Source organism: Procambarus clarkii, chromosome 48 (genome assembly GCF_040958095.1).
Source record: "Procambarus clarkii isolate CNS0578487 chromosome 48, FALCON_Pclarkii_2.0, whole genome shotgun sequence".
Classification (NCBI taxonomy): domain Eukaryota; kingdom Metazoa; phylum Arthropoda; class Malacostraca; order Decapoda; family Cambaridae; genus Procambarus; species Procambarus clarkii.
Genome location: NC_091197.1, coordinates 7,450,121 through 7,477,852, shown reverse-complemented (window position 1 = coordinate 7,477,852; position 27,732 = coordinate 7,450,121). Strand labels below are relative to the sequence as shown.

The 27,732-nt window shown below is 42.9% G+C and overlaps 1 protein-coding gene and 1 long non-coding RNA gene across 2 annotated transcripts in view; one reads left to right on the top strand and one right to left on the bottom strand.

Annotated features, from left to right (window-relative positions):
* The first annotated feature begins 44 nt into the window (after positions 1 to 44).
* Positions 45 to 27,536, top strand: LOC138351032 (uncharacterized). Its single transcript, XR_011222334.1, has 2 exons — positions 45 to 149; positions 27,109 to 27,536. It is a non-coding gene; the product is annotated as an uncharacterized lncRNA (long non-coding RNA).
* The window catches only part of LOC138351030 (uncharacterized), a 37,506-nt gene continuing 11,413 nt past the window's right edge, over positions 1,640 to 27,732 (bottom strand). The window contains exons 4-8 of the mRNA XM_069302529.1: positions 27,442 to 27,659; positions 19,964 to 20,095; positions 16,726 to 16,853; positions 13,839 to 14,046; positions 1,640 to 8,486 (exon numbers count right to left, since the gene is read on the bottom strand). Coding sequence (XP_069158630.1) covers positions 8,296 to 8,486; positions 13,839 to 14,046; positions 16,726 to 16,853; positions 19,964 to 20,095; positions 27,442 to 27,659 — 877 coding nt within the window. The 3' untranslated portion in view covers positions 1,640 to 8,295. The remainder of the gene's footprint in view (positions 8,487 to 13,838; positions 14,047 to 16,725; positions 16,854 to 19,963; positions 20,096 to 27,441; positions 27,660 to 27,732) is intronic.

The following is a 27,732-nucleotide window of genomic DNA, read 5'->3' as shown; positions in this document are numbered from 1 at the left end:
GAACCACAAACCTGGTATAGTAAGTGCAGACAATAGCAGGTGGCCACACACATTCGGCAGACGACTCTACAGCCCTCCCACCCTCTACATTACTCCTCGGACAGCACAGCACAAATTATCACAACAATCCTGCTATTATCAGAAACCTGGTAATTTTTATCACATGGATCTTCTGTAATACTATCAGTGCTAAATAATACCAGTTATGTATAAATTTTTTAAATTTTTTGGCGATGCTGTTGTCACAAGCTGAACAGCAATGCTGTTAGCTCATGCTGCATGTGCCAGCCTTGGTGGCTCACTCAGTATTGAGGCTTTCACACCCAGGAATGTTGCCCATGATTTTTTAAAAAGTGGCGTCTGTTTACAAGAGCCCGGAGGAAGTACTCCAAAACCAACCCGTTCTCGCAAATTTAATAAGTCAATATTGACTTATTAAATATGTGCATAGGTGACATACTTAACATAATAGATACCCTTAAAAAGATTCATAGAAAACACCGACCTTACCTAACCTACTTAGTATGTTAAGATAAGCATCTTATTGCTTCGTAATTACAATTATTACCTAACCTATAATAGGTATAGATTAAGTAATAATTGTAATTACGAAGCAATAAGATGCTTATTTTAAGATACTAACAAGGTTAGGTAAGGTTGGTGTTTTCTATGAATCTTTTTAAGGGTATCTATTATGTTTAGTATATCACCTATGCACGTAGTTAATAAGTCAATATTGACTTTACGAATTTGCGAGAACGGGTTGCCAAAACACATATGCCCGGTACATATATGTTTTGGAGTAAGCCCGGTACTCCAAAACATATATGAAAGGGTGTGCACTTTCACTTCAGTTACTCAAAAAGTCCTATAAAGTGTTGCGCAGTTTAATTGTTAAATGAGGGTGTGGATGCTGCCGCAAAGGAGTTTATCCGCACTTGTCCCAATTCTCGCAAAGGTGTTCCTTATTTGGACTTCTACCCAGTTATTCATTCCTCGTCCATGCCCGTTGGCAGGATCGCTGGTCTTCTGTTATTGGTAACAAGCTGCATGTGTGTTCCCATGGCCTTCCTCCTACCACCATAACCAGTGTTGGGAAGCGGCTCTGGTGAGGTTACGTATTGGCCATATCTGTTTAACTCATGGGCACTTAATGGAGCATCGCCTTGCTCCTTATTGTCTAAACTGCATTGTTCCTTTTACGGTCATGCATATTCTTGTTGAATGTCCTGACTTCTAGGAAGTACATGTGTCTTGCTTTCCAACTGTCCCTCGTGATCACCTGTCTCTTGATAGAATCCTTGGTGAATCTGATACCTTTGATGTTGTTCGACGTATGGGCTTTTGTTCTCGTATTGGCATCCTTAGTGATATTTAGCACCTTTTGAATATCCCGCACATTTGATGGTGCTACATAGCCTCCCTGGTTTGGTGCCTTCTTTTGATAATTACTTAATTCTGGTTACTGACACAGTACATGACATGTGATCACTTCTGGCTGCTTTCTTCCATGTTATGTATTCATTTTGTCCTCCATTTAAAACAGTCACTTGTGGAAATTTTCTCCATATTATAATAGCTTATAAATAATTAGCTTCTAATACAAAAGAAAATGTTACAAGGAAAAATCACAAGATAATTGCTTGTAGACCTTTATATACTGAATTATTCTTACACATCATAAAATCTGAAAATAACTTCAATATTTTCTTGTTGAACACTATTTTCTGACTAATATGGCAGATACTTATTTTACATTTACAATACCAATAGTTTGTTTTTCATTTCATGAAGTGACTTATCAAGTATTCAGTCATAAAAGTACAGAGAGCTATTAATTAAAATCCTATGAAACTTAGTACATATATTACTCTCATACATGTTTCAAAAATTAAGCACTAATGAGATGGCACATAAATATAAAAAAATATTTGGTGTCATTAAAACTTCTCAATACTGCTCTGAAAAGTCAACAGTTCCAGTAACAATTTCCCTATAGTTCTAAAATTGACGATGTTATGATATTTAAAGATAACCCTCGACCACTGCATTTTGCCTAAATGGTTAGTGTTTGCAAAGATTTTGCATTAGTAAACCTGCTGGATAAACAGATCTGGCATTTTTGGCAAATACTTGATGTGCAGTTCTACACAGAGAACAAACATAAAATGCAAATTTCTTGTGATTATATCTAAGGTTACTGCATGATGAAGGGTTATAACGTGACGTGAAAGCACAGGTGGGTGATGTGAATTATATCAACTAAATATAAAATTTATGTCTACTGATACCTATGAATGAAATGTGAGTATAAAGTAAGAGACTTGGTAAGTTGGTGATCTAATCAATAATTACCTCTCTTCAACTACCATACTAACGTGGGTTTTGGGAATCCCTGAAAGAACAGTTGTCAGGAATCTATCAATCTTATTACAGTACTGTTAAAGTACTGTAACCACTCGATTATCCTGGATTCGAACATCCGGAAAATGCCTTTATACTGCCAAAATCGTGACCGGATAAAGTTCTCAATATCTGGCCAAAATGGCCATGGGAGCCGGTAGCCGGATAAAAAATCGGAGCCGGTTAACTTGCTGCCGGTTACACTATCCAGACAATCGGCCAGATAATCATTGAATTGTCCGGATATGAAAGCCATGGGGCGGGCTGTACCATATTAATCCCGTTTGGCTGTGGCTCGAGGTGCATGGTGGAGGAGGGGGGTGGGGGTGGGTGGTGTCGGGGGAGAGGGGAGCGTTGGGTGGGACCACCTTGGGGGATAAGGGGGATGTGGAGGGGCCTATACACTACAGTACAGGAATTACCATTAATTTTAAAACAATTCATCATAGCCAAAATCAAAAGAAATACTAGTAATTATGTAATAGAAAATACAAGTTTCCTAAAAACAATTTGCACAGGCTGAAGTGTCCTTCAAAAATAGTTATTTTTTTCCTGCTTATTTTCAATTTTTTCATTGAATTGTCCGGATATGAAAGCCATGGGGCGGGCTGTACCATATTAATCCCGTTTGGCTGTGGCTCGAGGTGCATGGTGGAGGAGGGGGGTGGGGGTGGGTGGTGTCGGGGGAGAGGGGAGCGTTGGGTGGGACCACCTTGGGGGATAAGGGGGATGTGGAGGGGCCTATACACTACAGTACAGGAATTACCATTAATTTTAAAACAATTCATCATAGCCAAAATCAAAAGAAATACTAGTAATTATGTAATAGAAAATACAAGTTTCCTAAAAACAATTTGCACAGGCTGAAGTGTCCTTCAAAAATAGTTATTTTTTTCCTGCTGGCGGCCTATGTAATGTACCTCCTCCCTGTCCCAACTGGACCCGTCCAAGCCTGGTCAAGTCATGTGCTCTTGACCCTTGTGTTATACCACAGTGCTGTGCCATTAGCGAAATATTTTTTTAATTACTTTTTTATTTTGATAGTAGATTTGAACATTTTTGGCCAAGACTATGTCTGGTAGCAGCATCAATCGTTCTGCAGGTGTTAAGAGGAAGAAGGTTGTCCTAACAATTAAGGACAAGTTACGTGTTATACAACTTTGTGAAAATGGCCGGTCGACTTCCAAGTGTTGCCAAGGAATTTAATATAGGCACTAGTACTGTTTCTGATATAAGGAAACATAAAGAGAAATTTCTGAAATACATTTCAACCTGTGAAAGTGAAGGTGCAAGCACTAGCAGAGGGTGTGGTAGAAAAACTATGAAAACTTCAATGCATGTACAGTTGGACGAGGCTGTGTACAAGTGGTTTGCTCAGCACTGCACAGCTGGCGTCACAATTCACGGCCCAGAAATGCAAAATGCTGCAAGCAGGTTTGCAGCAAGCCTTGGAATAAAGGATTTTAAATCCAGTGAAGGGTGGGTTGCAAGGTTCAAAGGTAGGCACAATATTGTGAAGAGGAAAATTGTCAGTGAAAAATTGAGTGCAGATGAAAGCAGTGCAGAACCATTTAAACAGAAATTAAGAGCATACATTTTGTCAAATAATTTATATTCTTACCAAATTTATAATGCTGATGAAACTGGACTGTATTGGAAGGGTTTACCAGAAAAAAATCTAGCAATGAGGAGTGAGGGTTGTGTGCCAGGCCGTAAGGTCAACAAGGACAGGCTGTCGGCCATGATGTTTGCAAATGCCGACAGCACAGACAGAATCACGTGTGCAATTGTTGGCAAATCAAAGAAACCAAGAGTCTTGCAACATTGCTCGGACAGACTGCCAGTGAAATATTATAACCCACAAAATGCATGGTTTACACAGGAGATCTTCCTGTCTTGGTTTCATGACGTGTTCTGCAGGGAAGTTCGTGCCACAATCAAGTTAAGAAACTCAAAGTAAGGCCAAGCGAAATTCGGGCTTTGCTGATGCTTGATAATGCGCCTGCCCACCTCAAAATTGACATGTTAACCTCACATGATATCAAGATAACGTGTATGGCACTTCCTCCTAATACAACCTCTCTCATCCAGCCTATGGATCAGGGAGTTATTTGTGCCACGAAGAGGTTGTACACGAAAAAGATGCTGAATGAAGTTTTGGTGGTTTTGCCTCTTTCGGAAGATATTGAACTCTGTATGGATAACAGGGCTAAAAAAAACCTTGAGAATTTGAAGAACTATACAGTCAAGAGAGCCATCTATAATTGGGCCAAGGTGTGGAGTGAAGTAAGGGAATCGACTTTGAAAAATTCCTGGAAAAAACTCCTCACGTCTACGGTCAGAAATGAGGAGTATGAAGAAATGGATTTTGAAGGATTTATAGATGAAATCCATGGAATGTTCAGAAATGCCGGCGAAAACTTAGAAAGATAGGATGTGGTTGATTGGGTTAAAAGAGATGTCAATGACCCAGGATATGGTGTGATGAGTGAAGACGAGATTCTCCAGTCTATTACTGGTGAGGTAGACGAAGAGGAGGAGGAGGATGAAGAAGGAAGTGAAGAACCAACACCAATGACCACAAAATACAGTGTACTCATGACCTATGTTGATGGATTAATAAATTTTTCATCCAACTGTGCTCATCCAGAAGATGGAAACATGTATCAGTACCTGAGGCAAACCAAAGAGCTGATCATACAACTGGCCAGTGAACACAGAGGGCAAGCTACACTTGATTCTTATATGTATGGTATGAAAATCAAGCCAAGTGCCTTCAACCAGTGAGGCGTCACAGGCAAGCCAAGCGCCTTCAACAAGTGAGGCATCACACGCAAGCCCAGAGCTTTCAACAAGTGAGGCATCACAGGCAAGCCCAGCGCCTTCGACAAGTGAGGCATCACAGGCAAGCCAAATGCCTTCAACCAGTGAGGCTTCCGCAGCTGGCAGTCAAACTAACTGCTTAATGAACTGTACAGTAATTTTAAGTGTTAATTTTAGTGTTGTGTTAGTATAGGTTACGTAAATTGTCAAGAATTTTTAACTTCAAGATGTGTGGCATCAATCAAGAAGATGAACAACAAGGTAAGTTGAGGTTTCTAGTTGAATATTTAATAATTATATGTGGCAAGGCAATTCAAATTATGTTGTTTGCAGTATAATAATAGTTGGAAATGGTTAGTTTTAGACTCAAGAGGTGAAAAAGTACCATTATCCAGAACACGTGATTATCCGGCTGGGGGTCCTTCCCATATAGTCTGGATAATCGAGTGGAGACAGTAACTCCAGATTCAACTACGTCTTAGAAATATCTGATTGCAGTCCAACCCACATAACATTAAAATCTTGGTCTGACTGGTTCATAAATACTTGTACTCCAGTACAACTATCACACAAGGTAAGAATTATCTTGTTAAAAGTCCAACAAGAAATTAGGAATTTTCATCCATCCAACTAGCACATAAAAGGAGATAAGTAATTATAAATAGAAATATGATGGTATATAATGTGAACATGGCATAAATGCTACGAGCACTCGTCTTATACGAAGTAAATGGTAACTACAACACTATACTGTAGAAGTTCGCTAATCCAGAGTCTGCTGAGAAAGAAAACAGGCTAATCCGGCCAAAATTGCCTCTGGATAATGTTACAGTACATCCCCCATCCAGGTGAAATGTCCATAGAATCTGGATGACTGGAGATTTATTTGGATACAAATACAGGCAGAGAGTTTACTGTATATGCTGGCATATAAGTCAACTTTTGAAGCCTAAAAATCTTTTCAAAACCAAGGGTTGACTTGCCGCCGAATATAAAATGTGAACCTTTACCGCCAAGAGATAAACAAGTGAAATGCCCTGCCTAACACTCGTTGTACACCACCACCAGGAAAGGAGAGTCAGGCTTCGGGCAGGCAAGCAGGAAGGTTGGTATGGTTGAGGGTATCAGGAGTGGGTGTGGGTGTACTCACCTAGTTGTACTCGTCAAGTTGTGCTTTGGCTCTTTGGTCCCACCTCTCAACCGTCAATCTATTTGTGTACAGATTCCTGAGCTTCTCGAGCTCCATTATATTTACATTTGAAATTGTGTATGGAGTCAGCCTCCACCACATCACTTTCTATTGAATTTCACTTGCTAACTACCAAAAAAACTCAATGGGACTGAAAAGTACTACTGAAAAAGTTCAATGGGACTGAAAAAGTTTGAGGGACACAAAGTTTTTTTCTAATGTCTCTGTGATTCATTTGGGTACTCAGCTTCCACCTGTGTTCCCTTGTGTGTGTACAACCATATGTGGTGGGTGTAGGTGTGGTGGGTATAAGGAGTGGGTGCAGGTGTGGTAGGTATCAGGAGTGGGTGTGGGTGTCAGGAGTAGGTATGGTGGGTTTCAGGAGTGGGTGTGGTGGGTGTCAAGAGTGGGTGTGGTGGGTGTGGTGGATGTCAGGAGTGGTTGTGGTGCATGTCAGGATTGGGTGTGGTGGATCTTTGAATGTCATGTGGGAGGTGGCACGTTTACAGTTTCTGTGCCCCATTCTGTGCCAGGTAAGTCCACTACGGGCTCACCATAGCCTGTGATACTTTGAACTCTTTGTTCCGAGTAGCTGAATCTAAAACAACAACAACATGGTGTGTGTGGAGAAGTGTGTACCAGATGCGAGTCTCGCATTAACCCTAGCAAGGGGGGGAGGGTGGCGGTCAGGGAGGGTAGATTCTCAGAAGGGTGGGAGGGTCGGAGGTGGTGCAGTTGTTGAATTATATATTTTGTCTTTTTGCCGTGGAGAGCTAGTTACGAACTAGCCCACCTTTTCACCCACCTGCTTGCCTACCCACCAACCTGCCTGTCTACCAACCCACCTGCCTGCTTGCCCACCCACCCACCTGTTCACTCACCTTCTAACTACCAAACCCATTTGCCTGCTATCCACCCACCCACCTATCAGCCAGGCAGCTAACAACCCACCCAGCCCCACACACTAATTATAATGTGTGGAAATCCAAATTATATTGATTGTGGTACAAAATTGTTTGGAAATGTTCACTTTTGGACTTCCCTGATGAAACATCCTTTGATCTGGATGAGGGGGCTCACCCGGATGGGGTCCTTCCCATATAGTCCAGATTAGCGAACTTCTACAGTAGTTGTGTTACGGTCAAGTACTGTTGCCGAGGCTTTCCTCTTGTTATACAGTGGTATGTAAATAATATTTCCTCTCAAGTTATATATTTCTATTGATCTTAAGAATATTAGTCTCATTATGCTTCAACCATGCTACAGTCTTCAGTATGGTGTTATCAGGTCTCTAGGGATATTATACATTCTGTATATGTAATAAAATGCCATTAAATATAAATACATTCTGCATTCTCTTCCTGATTTCTCAGAATAGTTACAATAAAGTTATTTACAGCTCTTGATAATATTTTCATGCTCATTGCCACTAATTTGCTTCCCATGTTTCATCACTGAGAAACATATGTATTGCTGGGAGTACAGTGCCCATCAACTTGGCAAAACAGTATTTAAGCTATTCCTGACAGCTATCAATGGTAGCATTGTCTTCTCTGGAATCTTTGCACAGATTGACCAGTTCTGTGGACATATCTTTATCTACCTTGTTACATAATAAACTAGAGATTAAGAGGTGATATTGTGCAGTATTACTAACTACTGTGGTACTCAATGAGTACACGCACAATGAAGAACCTGCCTAACAATGATTTACTGAGTTTGGGAGCTGCATACTTCCTCAATATATTTAGAATCTGTTACTAATGAGTAATTCGTTGTTCAACATAACTCTTTTGGAAAGTATAGTCTGAAATGCAGATATAAACATTGGCAATACCACCATGAGACAACATGGGTTACATTTGTCAACATAAAATGGACTATCCACTTAATGGAATCCTGTCATTCTTAGAATCCTTCTTCCTTTTACGTTCTCTACGCCTATCCCTTCTTTCTTTCTTTAGCCGTCTTCTTTCTTCGGCGCGACTCTTCCGTCGCAACCTCACTATGCCCCGGTCGGAACCCATTGTCTGTAGAACATGTCTGCCTTTTGATTCAAATAACTGGTTTCCTGTAAAGTAAAACAATTCATGTTAATGACAGGACAAAAAATGGCATGAACATTATAATCACAAGCACCAGCAGCCCATTATGAAGAGCTGGATTTTGAAAAAACCCAGCAAAGCCTTGCTATTTGTATATACCGCACAGTAGTTTATTTGCAGTTTTGGCAATTCTTTCCCCTCTAATAAGATCAAATCTCAGTGATGGATTCACACAAATTATTTTATCTCTACCTTTCTGATAATATATACAAATATAAGCTTTATTTGTGAATCTCTATTAATTAAGCAATACAAAATATCAGAGTGTGTGTAAGAGTCGGTGTACTATGAGCGAAAAAGATAGTAGTTTAACCACTGTCCTGCTCGCCTTCCAAATACAGCACCGGAAAATAAATTCTCTGGATTTTTTTTTTTTAAAGTGTCAAAAACCCTTCCCTGAGTATGGATATGTTAACAAAAATTCAAAATTGTACTTACTTTGGCCACAATGGGGTTCGTAAGTTCGCGCGTGTCGTCGTCATTCCCTGGTCGCCTGTGGTGTACGCTCCCGGTACCAGTAGGGCACCCAGCTCAAGATGCGTGAGTTGCCACGAATATATTTTTGTTCATTTTTTGCACACGGTTCCAAATAATTTTTTTTTTTTTTTTTTTGTGCCAATCCTATGTATAATGAACACATACACTATATTATGGAAGTAGAACATCTGTACTGTCCGAAGACACTGTGTTATGTGCCTAACACGTGTGCGCATATTTCCAATGTAACATGCTAATTTATGTATATTAACAATCTATTTACACACTTACAGTATCACATACTATATACACACACACACCATAAACACACTCAGAACTCCACGAGTGTGTGATATGCTGTGAAACAGCCAATGGGGCATAGCAATGGAACCTTTCACTCCACGCACCAGGTGCTGATGCATCTCCGCTTTTGTTCTCTTCGGGTAGTGTTTTTGCATACTATACAGGCACGTTTACCCTTATCCCGTGATGCTGTGCTTGGCATATACTCGAGCATGTGGACACCAAACATCTCGTTACCCCTCAGTCTGTCTGGATCTGCGTATGGCATTGTTGCATGCACCCCTGCGCGGTGAAACAGAGCCGCCCTCGCTGTACTTTACTAGCAGTTGTGACACAACAGCTAGTTCACTCCAGATGGCAGCGCAGCGACGTGATGATGTCATGCTAGTTGCTAGTTTTCATTTGGGGAGTTCTGTCCACCCGTTCAGCTTTCGATAGCAATTTTCACCATTATAGGGGTTTGTTTTGGGACACCTACATTTCTGGATGACAGACCCAGTCGATGGCAGACATAGAATGCTTCCAACCAAACGGGGTTTCTATAGGCCATTGTTCCTCGCGCCTCTCTGAGGGGGCCAGGTTCTGGCCATGGTTCCCGGTAGGCAGAACTCCATGCACTTTGACTGATGCCAGAAAACTAATTAAGCACATATCAGCCTGGATAGCTCCGGGGAGCCGATGGGGCACCCCTCAGAAAACATATGTAACTGGTATTATTTAGCAATGATAGTATTACAGAAGACCCTTGACTGTGATAAAAATGACCAGGATTCTGATATTAGCAGGATTGTTGTGATAATTAGCACTGTGCTGTATGGTGGGAGGAGTAATGCTGAGAGAGGGAGGGAGATAGCACCGTCTGCTGACTCTGTGTGGCCACCTGTTACTGTCTGCGTTCACCATACTATCTCAGTGGTTCTCTATGGGAACACAAATGTAGATACGTATATATAACATGTGTATTAGTGTAATAACAACAAAAGGATTATGTAGGAGGAGCCATTTGGGTGATGGAGGTGACATTGTCTAGCTGTGTAGAGGGTAGCCACGATGCTCTTTGTGCACCATACCAGCTTAATTGTACAGTTATGGTGAGTAAATCATGTACAGGGTAGTAGGCATCCATTAGTCTCAGGAAACCATGGAATTGCGCTCTGGTTGTCGGTCTAGAGTGGCTTATTTTGTAGTTATATATAATGTGTATATATAGTGTAATAACACCACAAATAGTATTGTTGGGGGAAGAAATGTTAGTGCGTTTGACCTTGAACAAGTGAGGGAGGCAGCCGTTTACTGTGTGCAGCTACGTCTCTTCTTGCCTGAACTCACCATACCAGCTTATTTGTATAGTTGTGGTGAGCAAAACATGTAGATACTTAAATATAATGTGTGTATATACAGAGCACCACTTGGTTTCCGAACCCCTTGGGGACAAGTCCCATCGGTTATTGTGTAAATTCGTAAACAAGAAATGGAGAGAAAAAATCTAAGGGAAAAAATCGACAGGTTCATAGCATAAATGCGACAGTATTTTGTTTGCACTTACCAATAAGAGAAGTCCTGATCCACTTTTCCCTCAGGAGAGGCGGGACCAAAAAGCCAGAGCTCAACCCAGCAAAAGCAACTAGGTGAGTACAACTATGTGAGTACACCCTCACTGCTGCCCTCCCTCCCCCCAAAGTGGCTAGCTTAGTAGATTGCCAGCCAGAGAATCTCCATCTAATACAATAAAGCATTCATGAAACAAGCATTTTTATAACTTTTTATTATCCTAATAATGTTACTAAACAAAATCTGCAACCAAAAATATATATGATGATGTACATCCAGAATTTAAGAAACAAATCTGGCTAGCGGGGTCGAGTGTGATAGGGTTATCGGAGTGAGCCGGTCCCCTCCCCGACCACCGACACACCTCCCATACACACTCTGCTTCATGGTCACGTAGTTCAACTCAACATCCATCCCTCCGTCCCTGCATGCCTGTCTCCTTCTCTGCCAGGTCGCCTGCCTGCCCCTCTCTCTGCTTGCTTGCCTGCCTGCCTACCCAACCCGTTCTCGCAAATTCGTAAAGTCAATATTGACTTAATAACTACGTGCATAGGTGATATACTAAACATAATAGATACCCTTAAAAAGATTCATAGAAAACACCGACCTTACCTAACCTTGTTAGTATCTTAAGATAAGCATCTTATTGCTTCGTAATTACAATTATTACTTAACCTATACCTATTATAGGTTAGGTAATAATTGTAATTACGAAGCAATAAGATGCTTATCTTAAGATACTAACAAGGTTAGGTAAGGTCGGTGTTTTCTATGAATCTTTTTAAGGGTATCTATTATGTTAAGTATGTCACCTATGCACATATTTAATAAGTCAATACTGACTTATTAAATTTGCGAGAACGGGTTGCCCTACCAGCTTGCCAGCCTCCCTCTCTGCCAGCCAGCCTGGCTGGGTGCCTGCCTGCCTGCCTTCCTACCTACCTCCCTCCTTCCCTCCCTCCCTCCCTCCCAGCCTGTCTGCCTGCTTGTGTAGCCCTGAAAAAGGTGAAAAAAGTCACCCAAGATGCTCGCTCGGACACCCAGGCACATGTAAACAAACCGCAACGCTACCCTGGTGGCCACGCCGGGAAACCGGCAGAAGAAAATGGCCACCAGAACAGAGGGCTGTGACCGATGCAAAAGATACAAAAACATGCCAGCAAAAGTGGGAAGCAAGCAGACTGGATGGGCAAAAAACTCCGCCCAGAAGCAGAAAACCCAGGCAGGGGCAAATCGCCCCAGAACTGCTAGCAGGCATCCCCCACAGCCCCGGGAACCCGCAACAGAGGCCCCAGGGCAGAGCCGTCCTCAGTGCCCTCCGCCCTTAAAGAAAAGGAAGAGTCCATGGGAAAGGCAGCAAGAAAGGGGCGCTGGTAAGACCCAGAAGCCTTGGCAGGAGGAACAGGCTCAAAAACCTCCGTCCCCAACCCGAACGGGGCAGTTCCTGAAACTGCCCGAGTCTCGGCCCCAACTAAACCCCGCCCTGACCCCGAAACCCGCAGACGGTCCGGAGCTGGGAACAGGGAGTGAAAGGGGCGAACAGCACCTAACCAAAACGAGGCGGCCCCGGGGCATCCGAGTGGGAAACCAACCTAGCGTGTTGCAGCAACCTAACTTAGCTTGAAACACGGATGCTGCCTGTACTCTGAACAGTAATAACACCAGGAGAGTACTGTACTGGAGAACAAGCAGTGAATATCTCTCGCAAGACTCCGGATCAAGGTGTCAGTGACCCAACAGGCAACATGATGGAGATAAAAGTGGCGACTGTCACCTAGAGACAAGGGCACAGCAACCAACGATCCCGTACAAGACGGGTTGGAACCCGGAAGACACATTCAATGGTCCACCGAGCCCCGATAGGGGTTTCCAGGGCCCTTAGGGTTAACAACTATGGGAAGCCCGGGCAAGGTGTTGCTAACCGGTTAGGAAACCCAAAAATAACAAGAGGGTAGAGGACAACACTGAAAACCCCTGCGACATGTACAATCACGGGGGCCTAGCAGAGGGCCACCAAACACTACCAGTGGAACTACAGTATAGCCACACTATGCAGACCCCCACCAGACAAATGAAAATAAAAACAAAACAAAAACCCAGCAAAAGTACACCGTCTCCAGAGGCAACAGGAACCGGTCGCCGCTTAGGTGGCAGGTCACGCAACACCTTGATGCCCTAACCAGCACAATACCAGTCCCTACCCAGGGCCAAATAAGGGCCCCAAGCCCCAGCTGGCCCCAAGGGCGAGGCAAATGCCAAGCAGCAAGAACCTCTATGGGAATGGTTCCCGAACGCCCCAGGGAAGATAATCCTGTCACGCAGGGGCACTACTCACAGGGCACTTAGGGAAGGAAGCCCCTAAGCGCATGCAGCCCTGGTACTGATGAGGAACATCTGGCCACCGCACAACACAACACACGGCAGTGAACGCCACACAAGGCAAACACCGCCTAGGAAACCGAGGCCAGAGAAGCATCTATCCCGGTTGACATTAGCTTACGAACTGATGCTAAGCAGCCGGCGTGGTGAGGTCCGGGGCTCCCCCTCCCCCTTTCAGGGCGGGGAGGACTGCGCGGACGATCGGCGCGGCAGTATAGTGTGATGTTTGCTTCTTTCCTTGGGTTTGTACGAAGTTTCTACCTCTCTGTTCGGTTTTTTGTTTTAGTTTTTTACCTTGTGGGGTTTGTTTTGTTATGCCTACCTTTCTTGGTGCCTAACCCCGGTCGATGGCAGATAAGGAAAACCCCAATCAAAAGGTGGTTTTCCAGGACCATTGCTCCCTGAAACCTCTCTGAAGGGGCCAGGTTCTGGCACTGGTCCCTGGTAGGTCTGAACTCCTTAGCTAATGTCCCGGTCTAATATAACATACATTAGCCCGATAAGCTCCAGGGAGCCGTTAGGGCTCCCCACAGAAAGGCCCTTAGTGGTTTAACAGTTAAGCGTACAACACTCAGATATCAAGTTAATAAGATCATATGAATACTCACTTCTCCACTTTTTCTGTTGTTTCCGGAGTCGGCGCCGTGCCTCCCGCTGTCTGTCGCGTTCTTCACGAATCCGACGCCGTTCTTCCCGCTGCTGTAGCCGACTCTTTACGGGGCGCGAGGGAATAATTAAGTCAACTCTGTTGCTTATATCATCACTTTCCATGTCTTCTATATCTTGAATATTTCCTTTGCTGCTATTTTTTCTGCCCTGTAAAATAATGCAGATGCCACTTATGCCACTTTCAGCCACAAGAAAGGTACTACAATGTGGTTCCTTTCACATCAATCAGTCAGAGCAACACAGTAGAAAACAAGAGCATAATAAATCCCCAATCATTATCTGTATAATGATCCCATTCATATGTATAATAACACCTGCTCACAATCTCTATAATAATCCCCACTCATCATCTGTATAATGACCTTCGGTCACCATCTGATCCGACCCATCATATGTATAGTGACCTCTGCTCACCATCTGTATAATGATCCCCACTTGCCATCTTGACCCACCACTCACCATTCAACTTGGTGAGTGGTGGGCGCTTGGATGGTGTCCCCCTGGACCTCAAGGACACATATTGGCATGTCCCAGCTCATCTGAGGTTCAAGGACTGGCTCAATTTTGTTGTGAGGCATCAAGGTTATCGTTTTCGTTGCCTTCCATTCGGCTTGAATCTGGCGCCTCGCATTTTCACACACTTTACTCGAGTTGTGGTGACCCGCCTGCATCTGTTAGGTGTTCGGGTTCTGGCCTTCCTCGACGACTGGCTGATTTGGGCTCCCAGCCAGTCTGTGTGTCTGCTCGCCAGGGATTCGGGTCTTTCCCCAGCTCACTGGTTTCGGGTTCCAGGTGAATTGGCGGAAATCCCATCTGGATCCCTCTCAGGTTCAGCCTTGGTCTTGGCTGGGTCTTGTGTGGGACGCTCGGACTGCTTCCTCGTCTCTTCCTCCGGTGGCTCTGCTTCGCCTGCATTCCCACCTTTGTCTGTTTCTGAGGGGGCTCCTCTGGAACTTCAAAGCTCCTCACGGTTTCGTTGGCTGGGGTTGTGCTTTGGGTTGACCCGGTTTCCCTTCTTCCCTGTTCCCGGGCTCGAGTCTCTCAAGTCGTCCACAGGGTTATTAAGTCTAGCCAGCCTGTGGTCTATACTTGTGCCCACAACGTTCGTAAGTTTGCTGCTTTGGCTGCCATCTTTATCAACATGTCTTGGGTTGACAGATGGGCACGGGTTTTTGGAGGTCGAACAGGGTCCTGGCTGCTCGTTACCTTGTCAATGTCCCTGGACCTAGTACAGCCTGCGTTGCATTTGGTCGGCAGTTGCAGCCAGTTGTTTCGACTTTGCGTTGAGGAGTGAGGACTGACTGCCTCCCAGGTAAGTCCCTATGTTTTGCCTTGTATTTGGGTAGTTAGCTCCAGGGAGCCGACATGGCTCCCCCCAGAAAACCAGCTTTGAATATAATGAAACATTATTTTCTGGGTAAGACCCAGAGGCTTCCCAGCATCCCTCCCTCCCTACCTCTCTCCGGTTGGCAGTGTTTTCGCGTGTTTTTGACATCCAGCCTGAGAACTGCTGGTTGGATCACCGGTGCGAGGGTCTGGGGCTTCCCCCTTCTCTCTCCCAGGAAGGGGGAGGGTGGTTGCACAGACAGTAGTGTGGCAAGGTGATGATGTCTTGCTCATTTGCTAATTTTCGTTTGGGGAGTTCTGTCCACTCGTTCGGCTTTCGATAGCAATATTTTCACCAGAATAGGGGTTTGTTTTGGGACACCTATCTTTCTGGTTGCCAGAACCGGTCTATGGCAGACATAGAATGCATCCAACCACATGGGGGTTTCTATAGGCCACTGCTCATCGTGCCTCTCTGAGGGGAAAGGTGGCCAGGTTCTGGTTCGTGGTCCCCGGTAGACAAGAGCTCCATGCACTTTGACTGATGCCAGAAAGCTAATAGTTACATATCAGCCTGGATAACTCCAGGGAGCCTCCGGGGTCTCACCCACAAAATGGTGTTTTGTTGCATTCAACGCTGGTTTTTTTCCAACCTTCCCCGCCCTATTGCGGCCAAAATATGCCACCTACAAGTTTTTTATTATTTTTGCAGTGATCGGGGAACACAAATGATGACTTTTATAAGATGAAATATTTGTTTATATTTTTTTATTTCTTGTGCCTGGGCGTGTTGCAAGCTATAATTGCAAGAGCAGCCCAGGGGTTAACAATATAAGAAGAGAAAATAATTTTTTGCAAAGAATTTATTTTCAGTGCACTGCGAGAATGTCATATCATTATTACCCTGTTCATTATCCACGCAGCACGGTGGATAATGAACCTACACTCACCATATGTATAATAAACCCCTCATTTACCATCTGTATAAAGAACTTCCACTCACATCTGTATAATGACCCCCATTCACCATCTGTGTAATGAACCCCATTCACCATCTGTATAGTGATCCCCCAGTCACTGTTTGTATAATAATAATAATCTCCTCTTTGATTATACACATCTGTATAATGAACCCCACTCACCACCTGTATAATGATCCCCAGTCACCATCTGTATAATGATATCCACTCACACACTGTATAATTATCACCATTCACCATCTGTATAATGGTCCCCAGTCACACTCTGCATAATGATTCCCACTCACTACCTTGATCTTAACAAACTCACCTCACAATTATAATCGTGTTTTATTGAACCTTTTATTTTGATGAAAAAACATGTAATTAACATTTGATGCTATTTTGACACTCCATAAAGTACAATAATTAAACTTCTAGAGTGGAACTGTAGATTTATAACAAAGTGTAAGTTTCATAACAACTGTGGAATGTGATTTAATGTTTATTTAGCTTTACACAAAGATAAGAGATAACGAACCTCTGAGGCTGGTAAATTGTCACACTGATTGGCCCCGGAACATGTCCGCAGTGTTTCCAGGCGGTGATGTAGCTCTGCCAATCTGTTATTGGTGAGCGTAAAGGCCACATTCCGCAGCTGATAGGGATCTGTACATGATTATATTATAAAGATGTGCATTAAATTAAAAGAAGGAAAACTCATGCATACATTGATGCTAATACACACAGAAATCACACTAACGTGATGCATCAAATGAACAAATCCACAAATTCATTTGATGCATCACATTAAAGTGTGATTTCTGTGTGTAATGATGTAAGGGCGAAGAGGGAGAACGGCCTATTGACATAGCTCGAGTGCATGGGGGAGTTGTGTAAAACCCTGGTTTGTGCCTCGTAGAGGCTGCGGGATCCAGTAAGTTCAGTAGAACTTTGGTTTCAACTCTTTTACCATGTCGTAGCTCAGTCGATTAAGGCAGTGTCTGGGATGCTCCCGGACGCAGGTTCGAATCCTCGTCACGGCCCTTGTGGATTTGTTCATTGATGCTAATATTTTTCAATTAAGAATTTTTTTTAAATTAAGCTACTAGTTATTGCCATGAATTCTGCTAAGCTTGAATTCCCTTTTAGAAAGAAAAAATCCCCATATCCGATTAATACATAAATTAGAATCACTTGAGCATCAAGATGCATTCTCGCCAAATTTCACAGTGCCTAGAGGACAGATTTTGAGATGAGCCTGAAATGTTTGTCAAGTGCTGATTGCAACCCATCCTCCAAATATTACAGTATTTATAGTAACTATTTAGTGGAATATACAGAAGTGGACTGTTGCAGCCACCACAGTTCATGTTATGAACTATTAGTTTTGTAAGGGAATGAAAAACTTTCCAAGGCCTTGTATAGAATATATATGTACTAAATGAAGCCTAAGTAAACATATATATATATATTGGGCCTAGGATTGCTTATTTACACCTTGGACATATTAGATTAGGTTCTATAGTTACTTTTCCATTGTTGACCATGTCATTTGGACTAATTCAATAGTACAAAATGTAAACTTTTTTGGGGTCAAGAAAGGCCATTTAAAAGTACATTTGTGAGGTGGTGGTGGTGATGGCTCCTGAAGCTATCTTGCAGAGATTGCTCCATACAAATGGGTCACAACAGATGCGGGAGTTCTGTTTGGTCTACCAGGGACCAGAACCAAAGCTTGGCCTTCCTCCCCCCCCATGCCCCTCACAAAAGCACAGAGCACAGAGAGCAAGTGATAATTCACCATCATACTGGGAAGGCATCCATTAACCCCCAAGCTGCTCTAGGCTATTTGGCCTTTGTCACCCACAGGCGCACAAAAAAAAAGCGGTGAATGTAATAAAACGCCATTTTCTGGGTGAGACCTGGAGCTCCCCGGAGCTATACCGGGCTGATGTGTATATATTAGACCATGGCAACAGACAATCAAAGGAGTTCTAAGTCTACAGAACCAGAACGAGAGCCAGAACCTGGCCTCCCTCAAGAGAGGCACGAGGAGCAATGGCCTAAAGACACCCCCGTGTAATTAGAAGCAGTCTCTGTCTGCCATCTACCAGGTCAGGCACCCAGAAAGATAGGACTCTCAAAACAAACTACTGCTGGTCAAAAATTGAAAACTGAAAACCGAACTAGCAAACAGAACTTCCCAATCAAAAACAAGGAAAAAACATGACATTACCACAACCGTTGCGCATCTGTCTGCGCAACCACCCCCCCCAGGGGGAGGGATCCCAGACCTCCACACCGGCAACTCTCCACAATTCAGAGGCTGAAAAAAAAAAAAAAAAAAAAAAAAAAAAAAAAAAAAAAAAAAAAAAAAAAAAAAAAAAAAAAAAAACGCTGACGGGAGGGAGGGAGGGATGCTGGGGAGCCTCCGGGTCTCACCCAGAAAATGGCGTTTCATTACATTCAATGCTGATTTTCTGTGGAGAGCCCTTTCGGCTCCCCGGAGCTACCTAACCAAAGATTAGAAGAAAAGGACTCACCCGGGAGGTGGTCATCACTCACTCCTCAACTCAAAATTGAGACAACAGGCCGCAACCTGCGACCGAAGGCTATACATGCCTGAGAAGGATTAGGAACATTAACAAGGTAACGTGGAGCCAAGACCCTGTACGACCTCCAATAGCCCCGTGCCTTGTGGACATTCCGGGTTCTCTGTGGTCTTGTGATCCATTGGGGCATCTGTCGTCGCCCTTGGTCTCGACATCAAGTTGTTACCTGTGGTACACATGCCTTCTTGGTAGGTTTCTCATTATTGTCCTTCTCTGTGGGTAGTTAGCTTCAGGGAGCTGACGGGACTGCCCACAGATAACCTGTGGTGAACGTAATGAAAAGTCGGTTTCTGGGTGAGCCCTGGAGGCTCCCCGACACCTTCCCTTCCCAAGGTCGGCGGTGTTTTTCTCCGTAAAGAACTGAAGCTGGTCGACCCTGCTTGGGTGCTCCAGGCCAGCTCCCCCCATACCCCCAGTGAGGGCGAAAAGTGGAGTTAACTATTAGGAGTTAACTATAACTCCATAACTATATAGAGTTAACTAGTTTCTCTAAGTTAAACAATTTGGCGGGTTGTATTCCAGGGAAAATTAGGATTAAGGACATGCCCGAAATGCTATGCGTGCTAATGGCTTTACAAGTATGTAAGAACTCTTGTATAAATAAATAAATAAAAGTTTTGTTGTTTCTTTTATTATTGAGGGAAATTCTTTTGGCATTTTGAGGGGTTTTGGTCGCATTTTTAAACCAGGCAGTGGTTTGTTTTGATTCACCTGTCTTTTTGGGTGTCTTTCCAAGTGATGGCAAAGATGATATCCTTTAAATGTAACGTGATCATGTACCATCCCTCTTTGAGCCTCTCTGAGGAAGCCAGGTTTCGGCTCATGGTCCCTGGTAGGCAAAAAGAACTCCACAAGTGATGATGCTTGGTAGTAGAGCACTTTATCAGTGATAATAGCTTCAGGGAATCTCTGAAGCTCACCCAGAAATTGACGTTTTACTGTATTACATTCAACATTGAATCTTTTATTTCATTAAGGAGTGAGTTTCATTTGCTGGGACCTTTCTTTGCAGGGCATGTTTGCATAAATTTATTATTATTAACGGGACCTAATCACTCACCCATCAGATGACTTCACCACTCACCCATCAGATGACTTCACCACTCACCCCATACAGGACCCGAGGAATTTACACTAGTCATTTTTCATACAAATGCAACTTACCAATGTTGAGATCGTAGTATGTGACGAGGCCAGTGACAAACTCACAGTAGAGGAAGTTATGTGTTTGGTTGATAGTTCGAACACACCAGTATGTATTGTTGGCAGCATTCATGCAGAAGCAAAACTTTCCATCTGAAAAATATTTTTATATATTGTAATTCCTATGCCTCTGCTAAAAATCCAGCATTAATGTAATGAAATGTCATTTTTTGGTAGGCCCTCAGTTGCTCTCCAGTGCTTACAAGTTATTATCACTCAGCCTATGAATTGAGCAAGGTCTTTTGAGACCCATGCTCACCTACCGAAACTGAGGAAACCCTTTAAAAAAGTTAAGAAAATTAAAATAAACTATCACATAAAGGAAATGAAAATGAAGTAAAGAAGGCAAACAATAGTTTGACATGGATGAATAACCCTTGCCCTAATGCCACCCTTTGTGATCCACAAAGATGGCAATACACAAAACCTTAAAAGTCCTTGTTGATCAAACCACACACTAGAACGTGAAGGGACGACGACGTTTCGGTCTATCCTGGACCATTCTTAAGTCGATTGTGAAAATGAACCACTCACAATCGACTTGAGAATGGTCTAGGACGGACTGAAACGTCGTTGTCCCTTCACTTTCTAGTATGTAGTTTGGTCAACATATTTCAGCCACGTTAGTGTGACTCCTTGTCTGCTTAACCACTTAACTGCACCAACCGAGTATTCTCGGTCGGTGGGAAACTGTGCTAACCGAGAAAACTCTGATTTTTTCGTACCCATTCTAAATGTGTGCGCGGTTGCTTGTGTACAAAATGGACTCTTAAGACCTCCAGGGAGAGGCAGCCATCTTTGAAAAAATTCCCAGAATGCCCTAAGGCTACTGGCTGGGTTAATACTGAATGAGCAACCATGGGTGGCACATGCACCTCTGGCTCCCAAACACCTGTCTGATGCGATGTTGAAAGATCGCGCTCTGTCGGTGAAATTCAAATCTTATTGTTTGAAGAACATAAGGGTCATAATATTCGGGAAACTAGGCAAAATAAGTACCTAACACAAAGGTCGGATGCAAGTGATACAGCACCTATGAGGACGATACAGCGAGCATATCCAGTTGTAGCTCTGAGCTCCACTCTTGCCCACCTATGCTATCTACAATTTATTTAGATGATACATAGATGAATCGTTTTGTGCATTCAGTGATGATGCATCTGATACCAGTAGCATAGATGAACAGTGTTAGCCACATATTTTCAAGAACATTCTTTGAGGCTGACTGAATCTCTTCTTGTGTGGGACCTTACAGAGCGATCTTTTCACGACTACCTTACAAATTGATCTTTTCCTGTAATCTTTTCAAGATTACCTTACATTTTACAAGCTTGGCTACATACCACCCACAGGTACTAATGCCAAGGGTGTACATGAGTGTTATTTGCAAGCACACAGAATGAAGAAACAGGAAGCAAAAATCTATCTGTACCTGGTGCAACGAGAGCGAAGTCGCGCTGTACCATGGACTGCTTCGTTGATTATTACTCACTTCCAAAGTACTGAGTGTGTAATACAATAATTACCTAAGTGTAGTTACAGAATGAGAGCTATGCTCGTGGTGTCCCATCCATCATCCAGCAAGATCCAGCACTCTTTGTCATATAACGCTTTGAAACTACTGACGGTCTTGGCCTCCACCACCTTCTCACTTAACTAGTTCCAACCGTCTACCACTCTGTTTGCAAAAGTGAATTTTCTTATGTTTCTTCGGTATCTTTGTTTAATTAGTTTAAATCTATGACCACTTGTTCGTGACATTCCAGGTGTCAGGAAATCTTCCCTGTTGATTTTATCAATTCCTGTTACTATTTTGTACGTAGTGATCATATCACCTCTTTCTTCTGTCTTCTATTTTTGGCATATTTAATGCCTCTATCCTCTCCACATAACTCTTACCCTTCAGTTCTGGGAGCCACTTAGTAGTGTGTCTTTGCACCTTTTCTAATTTGTTGATGTGCATCTTAACATATGGGCATTTATAGGTTGTGTGGGGTCTATGTTCACCTATTCCACATTCCATAACATGGCATTTATCTACATTAAATTCCATTTGCCAAGTGGTGCTCCATATACTTATTTTGTCCAGGTCTTCTTGAAGGGCATGACAATCATCTAAGTTTCTTATCCTTCCTATTATCTTAGCATCATCAGTAAACATGTTCATATAATTCTGTATTCCAACTGGTAGATCATTTATGTAGACAATGAACATCACCAGTGTAAGAACTGAACCCTGTGGTACTCCACTTGTGACATTTCTCCAGTCCGATACATTGCCTCTGATTACTGCCCTCATCTTTCTATCGTCAGAAAATTTTTCATCCATGTTAGAAGCTTACCTGTCACCCCTCCAATATTTTCCAGTTTCCAGAACAACCTCTTATGTGGAACTCTACTGAAAGCTTTTTTTTAGGTCCTGATAGATGCAGTCAACTCAACCATCTCTTTCCTGTAAAATCTCTGAGGCTCTATCATAGAAACTGAGTAAATTCGATACACAGTGTAATACAGTGTGTTGCTGTGTAAATAGTGTGTGAAACTGTACATACTGTAATTTTAGTGAATTTTTAACAAGTAATATTGCGACAATAGACATTTATTGTGGACACATTACTGACATATGTATCACAGTTCCATGGAACATTATGAACATTCTACTGTATACATACAGTATTGTAAAGGACACAAATATGCATCATATACGATAAAAAACAAATAAAACTGTTTTGGAAATACACAGAACAAATAATTGAAAATATATTTGTGGCAACACCCGGTGCTTGAATGGCCTACACGACCGCCTCTGGGAGCTTCTCGCATGGGCGACCAGCCCCTGATGACGTCACAGCGCACCTTGTCCATGTCCCCACAGCCAAAGTAAGTGGAACTTGGTATTTATTTTTACACAGGCATGTTCAGGGAAGAGAATTTATCATTTTACAAAGAAAAAATTATTTTTTGGGAACACTATTTCATGCGCACGGGGAATTTCAGAATAAACTCGGCGCAGCACGGTGGTTAACCCTTAAGTTTCGCAACACATCATATGATGGGTTCAGTGACTTGCTATAAAATGCGCATCCCATCATATGATGTATTGGAATACTACGCTAAGATTTAACCCCTTAACTGCGTTGCCTCCAAATGTGACACCCCCGCAGTGCGCAGGAAATAAATTCTCTGGAAAAAATTCTTTTTTCTTTTTGAAGTGTCAAAAACCCTTCCCTCAGTATGGGTATGCAAAAAAAAAGTCGAAATTGTACTTACTTTGGCTGCTATGGGATCCGGAAGTTGGGGCGTGACGTCATCATTCCCCGTGCGCCCGTGCCGTAAGCTCTCGGGGGCGCTCGGGGCGGGGCGCGCGAGTTGCCGCGAATATATTTTCGTTCATTTTTTGCGCACCTTTCCAAATACATTTTCATTGTTTTTATGTGCCAATCCAATGTATAATGAACACGTACACTATAATATCGCAGTACAACATCCGTACTGTCCGTAGACACTGTGTTACGTGCATGAAACCTGTGTACACATATGCAGCACATATTTACTATGTATCATGCTAATTTGTGTATATATACAATCTATTTACACACTATACACTGTCACACACTATATACATTCACCATCAACACATTCAGAACACCGCGTAGCAGCTGCTTCGTATGGGCCAATAGCAGCTGCCTCGTATGGGCCAATAGCAGCTGCCTCGTATGGGCCAATATCAGCTGCCTCGTATGGGCCAATAACAGCTGCTTCGTATGGGCCAATAGCAGCTGCCTCGTATGGGCCAATAGCAGCTGCCCCGCATGGGCCAATAGCAGCTGCCCCGCATGGGCCAATAGCAGCTGCCCCGCATGGGCCAATAGCAGCTGCCCCGCATGGGCCAATAGCAGCTGCCCCGCATGGGCCAATAGCAGCTGCCTCGTATGGGCCATGAACACATTCAGAACAGCTTGAGTGAGAGCAGCCACACCCAGCCAGTCTCCCTCACTCCAACATCTTACTCGCCAACATTGCTCCTCCCACCATATTGCTATAGTTCTTATTACACATGTTCTATATACCTATCTACATGTTTTATTTACCAGAACTATGCAAGTAAGCCGGTATTGTGTCCAAACAGTACAGTGGCCACCATACACTGCATGAAAAATCACACAGCAGACAACGCTACGATTACGTCACCTCCCTCACCAAAATAGCTCCTCTCAACATTCTCCTGTTGCTGTTCTTACACTATATACACACACTATATATACCCATGTACATATGTGTTGCCCATAGCGAACCACTAAGCTAGTATGGTGAGCAAAACAAGAGTGGCAGCCACACACACAATAGAGGCTACCTCAATTCTCGCCCTCCCTCCCTCATCAAAATTCCTCCTTCCACAATACTACGCACAACGCTAATTATAACCACATTCCTGCTATTATCACAATCCTGGTCACTAATTCCTGTAAATGAATAATTGACCACACGTTTATTTTGAAAAAGAACCTAAGAAATCATTTGAAGATTCCTAGATGAACGAAATAATGCTCTGGTGCTGTGGCTAGCGCTGTGAACATCGTGAACAGCATTGAATCACTGATATTTGAACATTGTACCCAGTCATTATCACACTCAGGCTCTAATATAACACTATCATAGCTAAATAATACAAGTTATATATATATTTTGACATTATTAGGCGATGCTGTGGTCACATGCTGAACAGCAGTGCTGTGCGCTCATGCTGCGAGCGCCAGCCTTGGTTGCTCACACACTACTGAGGCTCCCACACCCGGGAATGTGGACCACGATTTTTTTTAAAGATGGCGTCTGTTTACAAGAGCCCTGAGGAAGCTGATGTGAACCCCATGTAGCCGCGGGAGTTTTGAATGGAACGTGAAAAATACAAATACCCGGAGGCGCGTTGCGCAAACCAGACGTGAGCCTGCAGGCGCGTTGCGCAGTTTAAGGGTTAAACAGCCCACAGATACACGGGGTTCACCTCACCTTCATCAGGGCTCTTGTAAACAGACGCCATTTTTTTTTTAAATCGTTGGCCAAATTCCTGGGTGTGAGGGCCTCAGTATTGAGTGAGCCACCAAGCCTGACGCACGCAGCATGAGCTCACAGCACTGCTGTTCAGCTTGTGACCACAGCATCGCCTAAAAATGCCATAATATACATGTTCACGCTATTATTTAGCGATGATATTATTACAGAAGACCCCTGATTGTGATAAAAATGACCAGGATTCTGATAATAGCAGGATTGTTGTGATAATTAATGCTGTAGTGGGAGGAGTAATCTTGGTGGGGAGGGAGGTAGCACTGTCTGCTGACTCTGTGACCACCTTTTACTGTCTGGACTCACTATACCAGCTTAGTTGCTCGCTATGGTAAACAAAACATGCAGATACTTATATATAACGTCTGTATATAAAAGCAAAAACAGTATGGTGGGAGGAGAATGGTGGCGAGTCAGGTGAGGTGAGGGAGGGAGGGAGTGGCAGCCAGTGGCGGGCTGCCACTGGCTGCCATTTCCACTCAGCATACCAACTTAGTGGTTTGTTATGGTGAACACGAATGTAGATACTTATATATAACGTGTATATATACAGTGTAATAACAGCAAAAGGAGTGTGGGGGAGAAGCCATTCTGGTGATGGGTGTGGCAACATCTGCATGATTTGTTATGTTGGTAGAGGTAGCCACTATGCTCTTTGGGCATTATACTGGCTTAGTTGAACAGTTATGGTGAACAAAACATGTAGATACTTATATATAATGTCTTTATATAGGGTATTAACACCACAAACAGTATTGTTGGGGGTGAAATTTTAGTGCGTCTGACCTTGAATGTGTGAGGGAAACAGCCGCCAGCTGACTGTGTGTAGCGACGTCTCTTAGTTCCTGAACTAACTATATCAACTTAGTTGTACAGTTATGGTGAACAAAACATGTAGATACTTATATATATAACATCTGTATATAGTGAATAAAAGCAAAAACAGTATTGTGGGAGGAAAATGTGGGTGAGTCAGGTGAGTTGAGGGAGGGAGGAAGTAGCAGGCAGTGGCGGGCTGCCACTGCCTCTCAGCATGCCAACTTAGTGGTTTGTTATGGTGAACACAAATGTAGATACTTATATATAATGTCTGTATATAGTGAATAAAAGCAAAAACAGTATGGTGGGAGGAGAATGTGGGCGTGTGAGGTGCTGAGGGAGTGAGTGGCAGCGAGTGGCTGGCTGGTGTGTGGCGGTCACTCCTCATTGTTTTTGACTCATAATAGCAACTTAGTGGTTCGTTATGGTGAACAAAACATGCAGATACTTATATATAACCTGTGTATATAGTGTAATAACCGACAAAGTATTTGTTCACTGCTTGATGAATATAATAATTGAATCAACAATATGCACACCATATTTTTGAGTACAGCAATGATTTACTCATTTTATTATATAAATATATCACACTACACACTATTAAATAATATTACAGCAAAAGAACAGGGTTGAATGTAATGAAACCCCTTTTTCTGGCATTTCATTACATATTCTAGATATTATCCTCTACCTGCAATTTGTTGTTTTTGAATTTATAGAATAGGCCTGGTTCTGTTTTACATTTATCCGCTATCCCTTTTTCAAAATTTCTTTCTGCCTCTCTCCTTACTGCCGTATAGTTGTTTCTCACATCTTTGTATCGCTGGTATGTTTTGGGGTTTGGCCTCTTCCTACATTGATTCCATTTTTGTCTTTTGGTCTCTGGCCCTCTCACAATTTCTGTTGAACCAATCCTGTTTTCTGGCCCTACATCTCTGTTTTGGTATGAATGTTTGTGTGCCTTCATCATATATTTTGCAAAATTTGGCATACATTTCATTTACTTCCCTGCCTAGCAACAAGTCTGTCCAATTACACTGATTAAAATATTTTTGAAGTTCCCCATAGTGACCTCTCCTTAAATCGAGTTTATCAACTTTATCATTTTATTATTTTCTTCTAGATGATATCTTAAAGCATATTTAATGTCTAACAGGACATGATCACTCTTTCCCAAGGGAGGAAGGTACTGGATGTCAAATATCTCTTCTTCTTTCCAGGTGAATACTAGATCTAGTACTGACGGTACATCTCCTTCCCTCATTCTCGTGGCCTGCTGTGTGTGTTGATACAAGAATGTCTCCAGAATGAGGTTCACAAATCTGCATGTCCAAAAGTCCTCCGTTCCTGCTTCATAGGCCTCCTGGTAGACGGATGGAACAAGTTAAGCGAGATAGTGATGGAGGTCAAAACCGGCAGTAGTTTCAAAGCATTATATGATAAAGAGTGCTGGGAAAATGGGACACCACAAGTGTAGCTCTCATCCTATAGCTACACTTAGGTAATTACAGCAAACCTAAATCTGAAAGCAAGTTTACTACACCTGAACTCACCATGCCAGAGGGGCGGTGTACGCCAGTGGTCATTGTCATGGGTGTAACAGTTTAGCATTGTGTAGTTACACTGTGCCAAATTATTCTTAAGCTTTCTCAGTTTTTTCTTCTCCTTCATCAACCTACGCTCCTCTTTCACCCGCTGACGTTCCAACCTAAGCTTGAGCCGCTCCTCTCGCTTTCGTTGACGTTCTGCTTGTTTGATTTCTAATCTGAAGCTATAATTATGGTTTTATTAAATTACTATGTATGATATGATTTTGATCATTATCATATGTAGATGTTTGATAC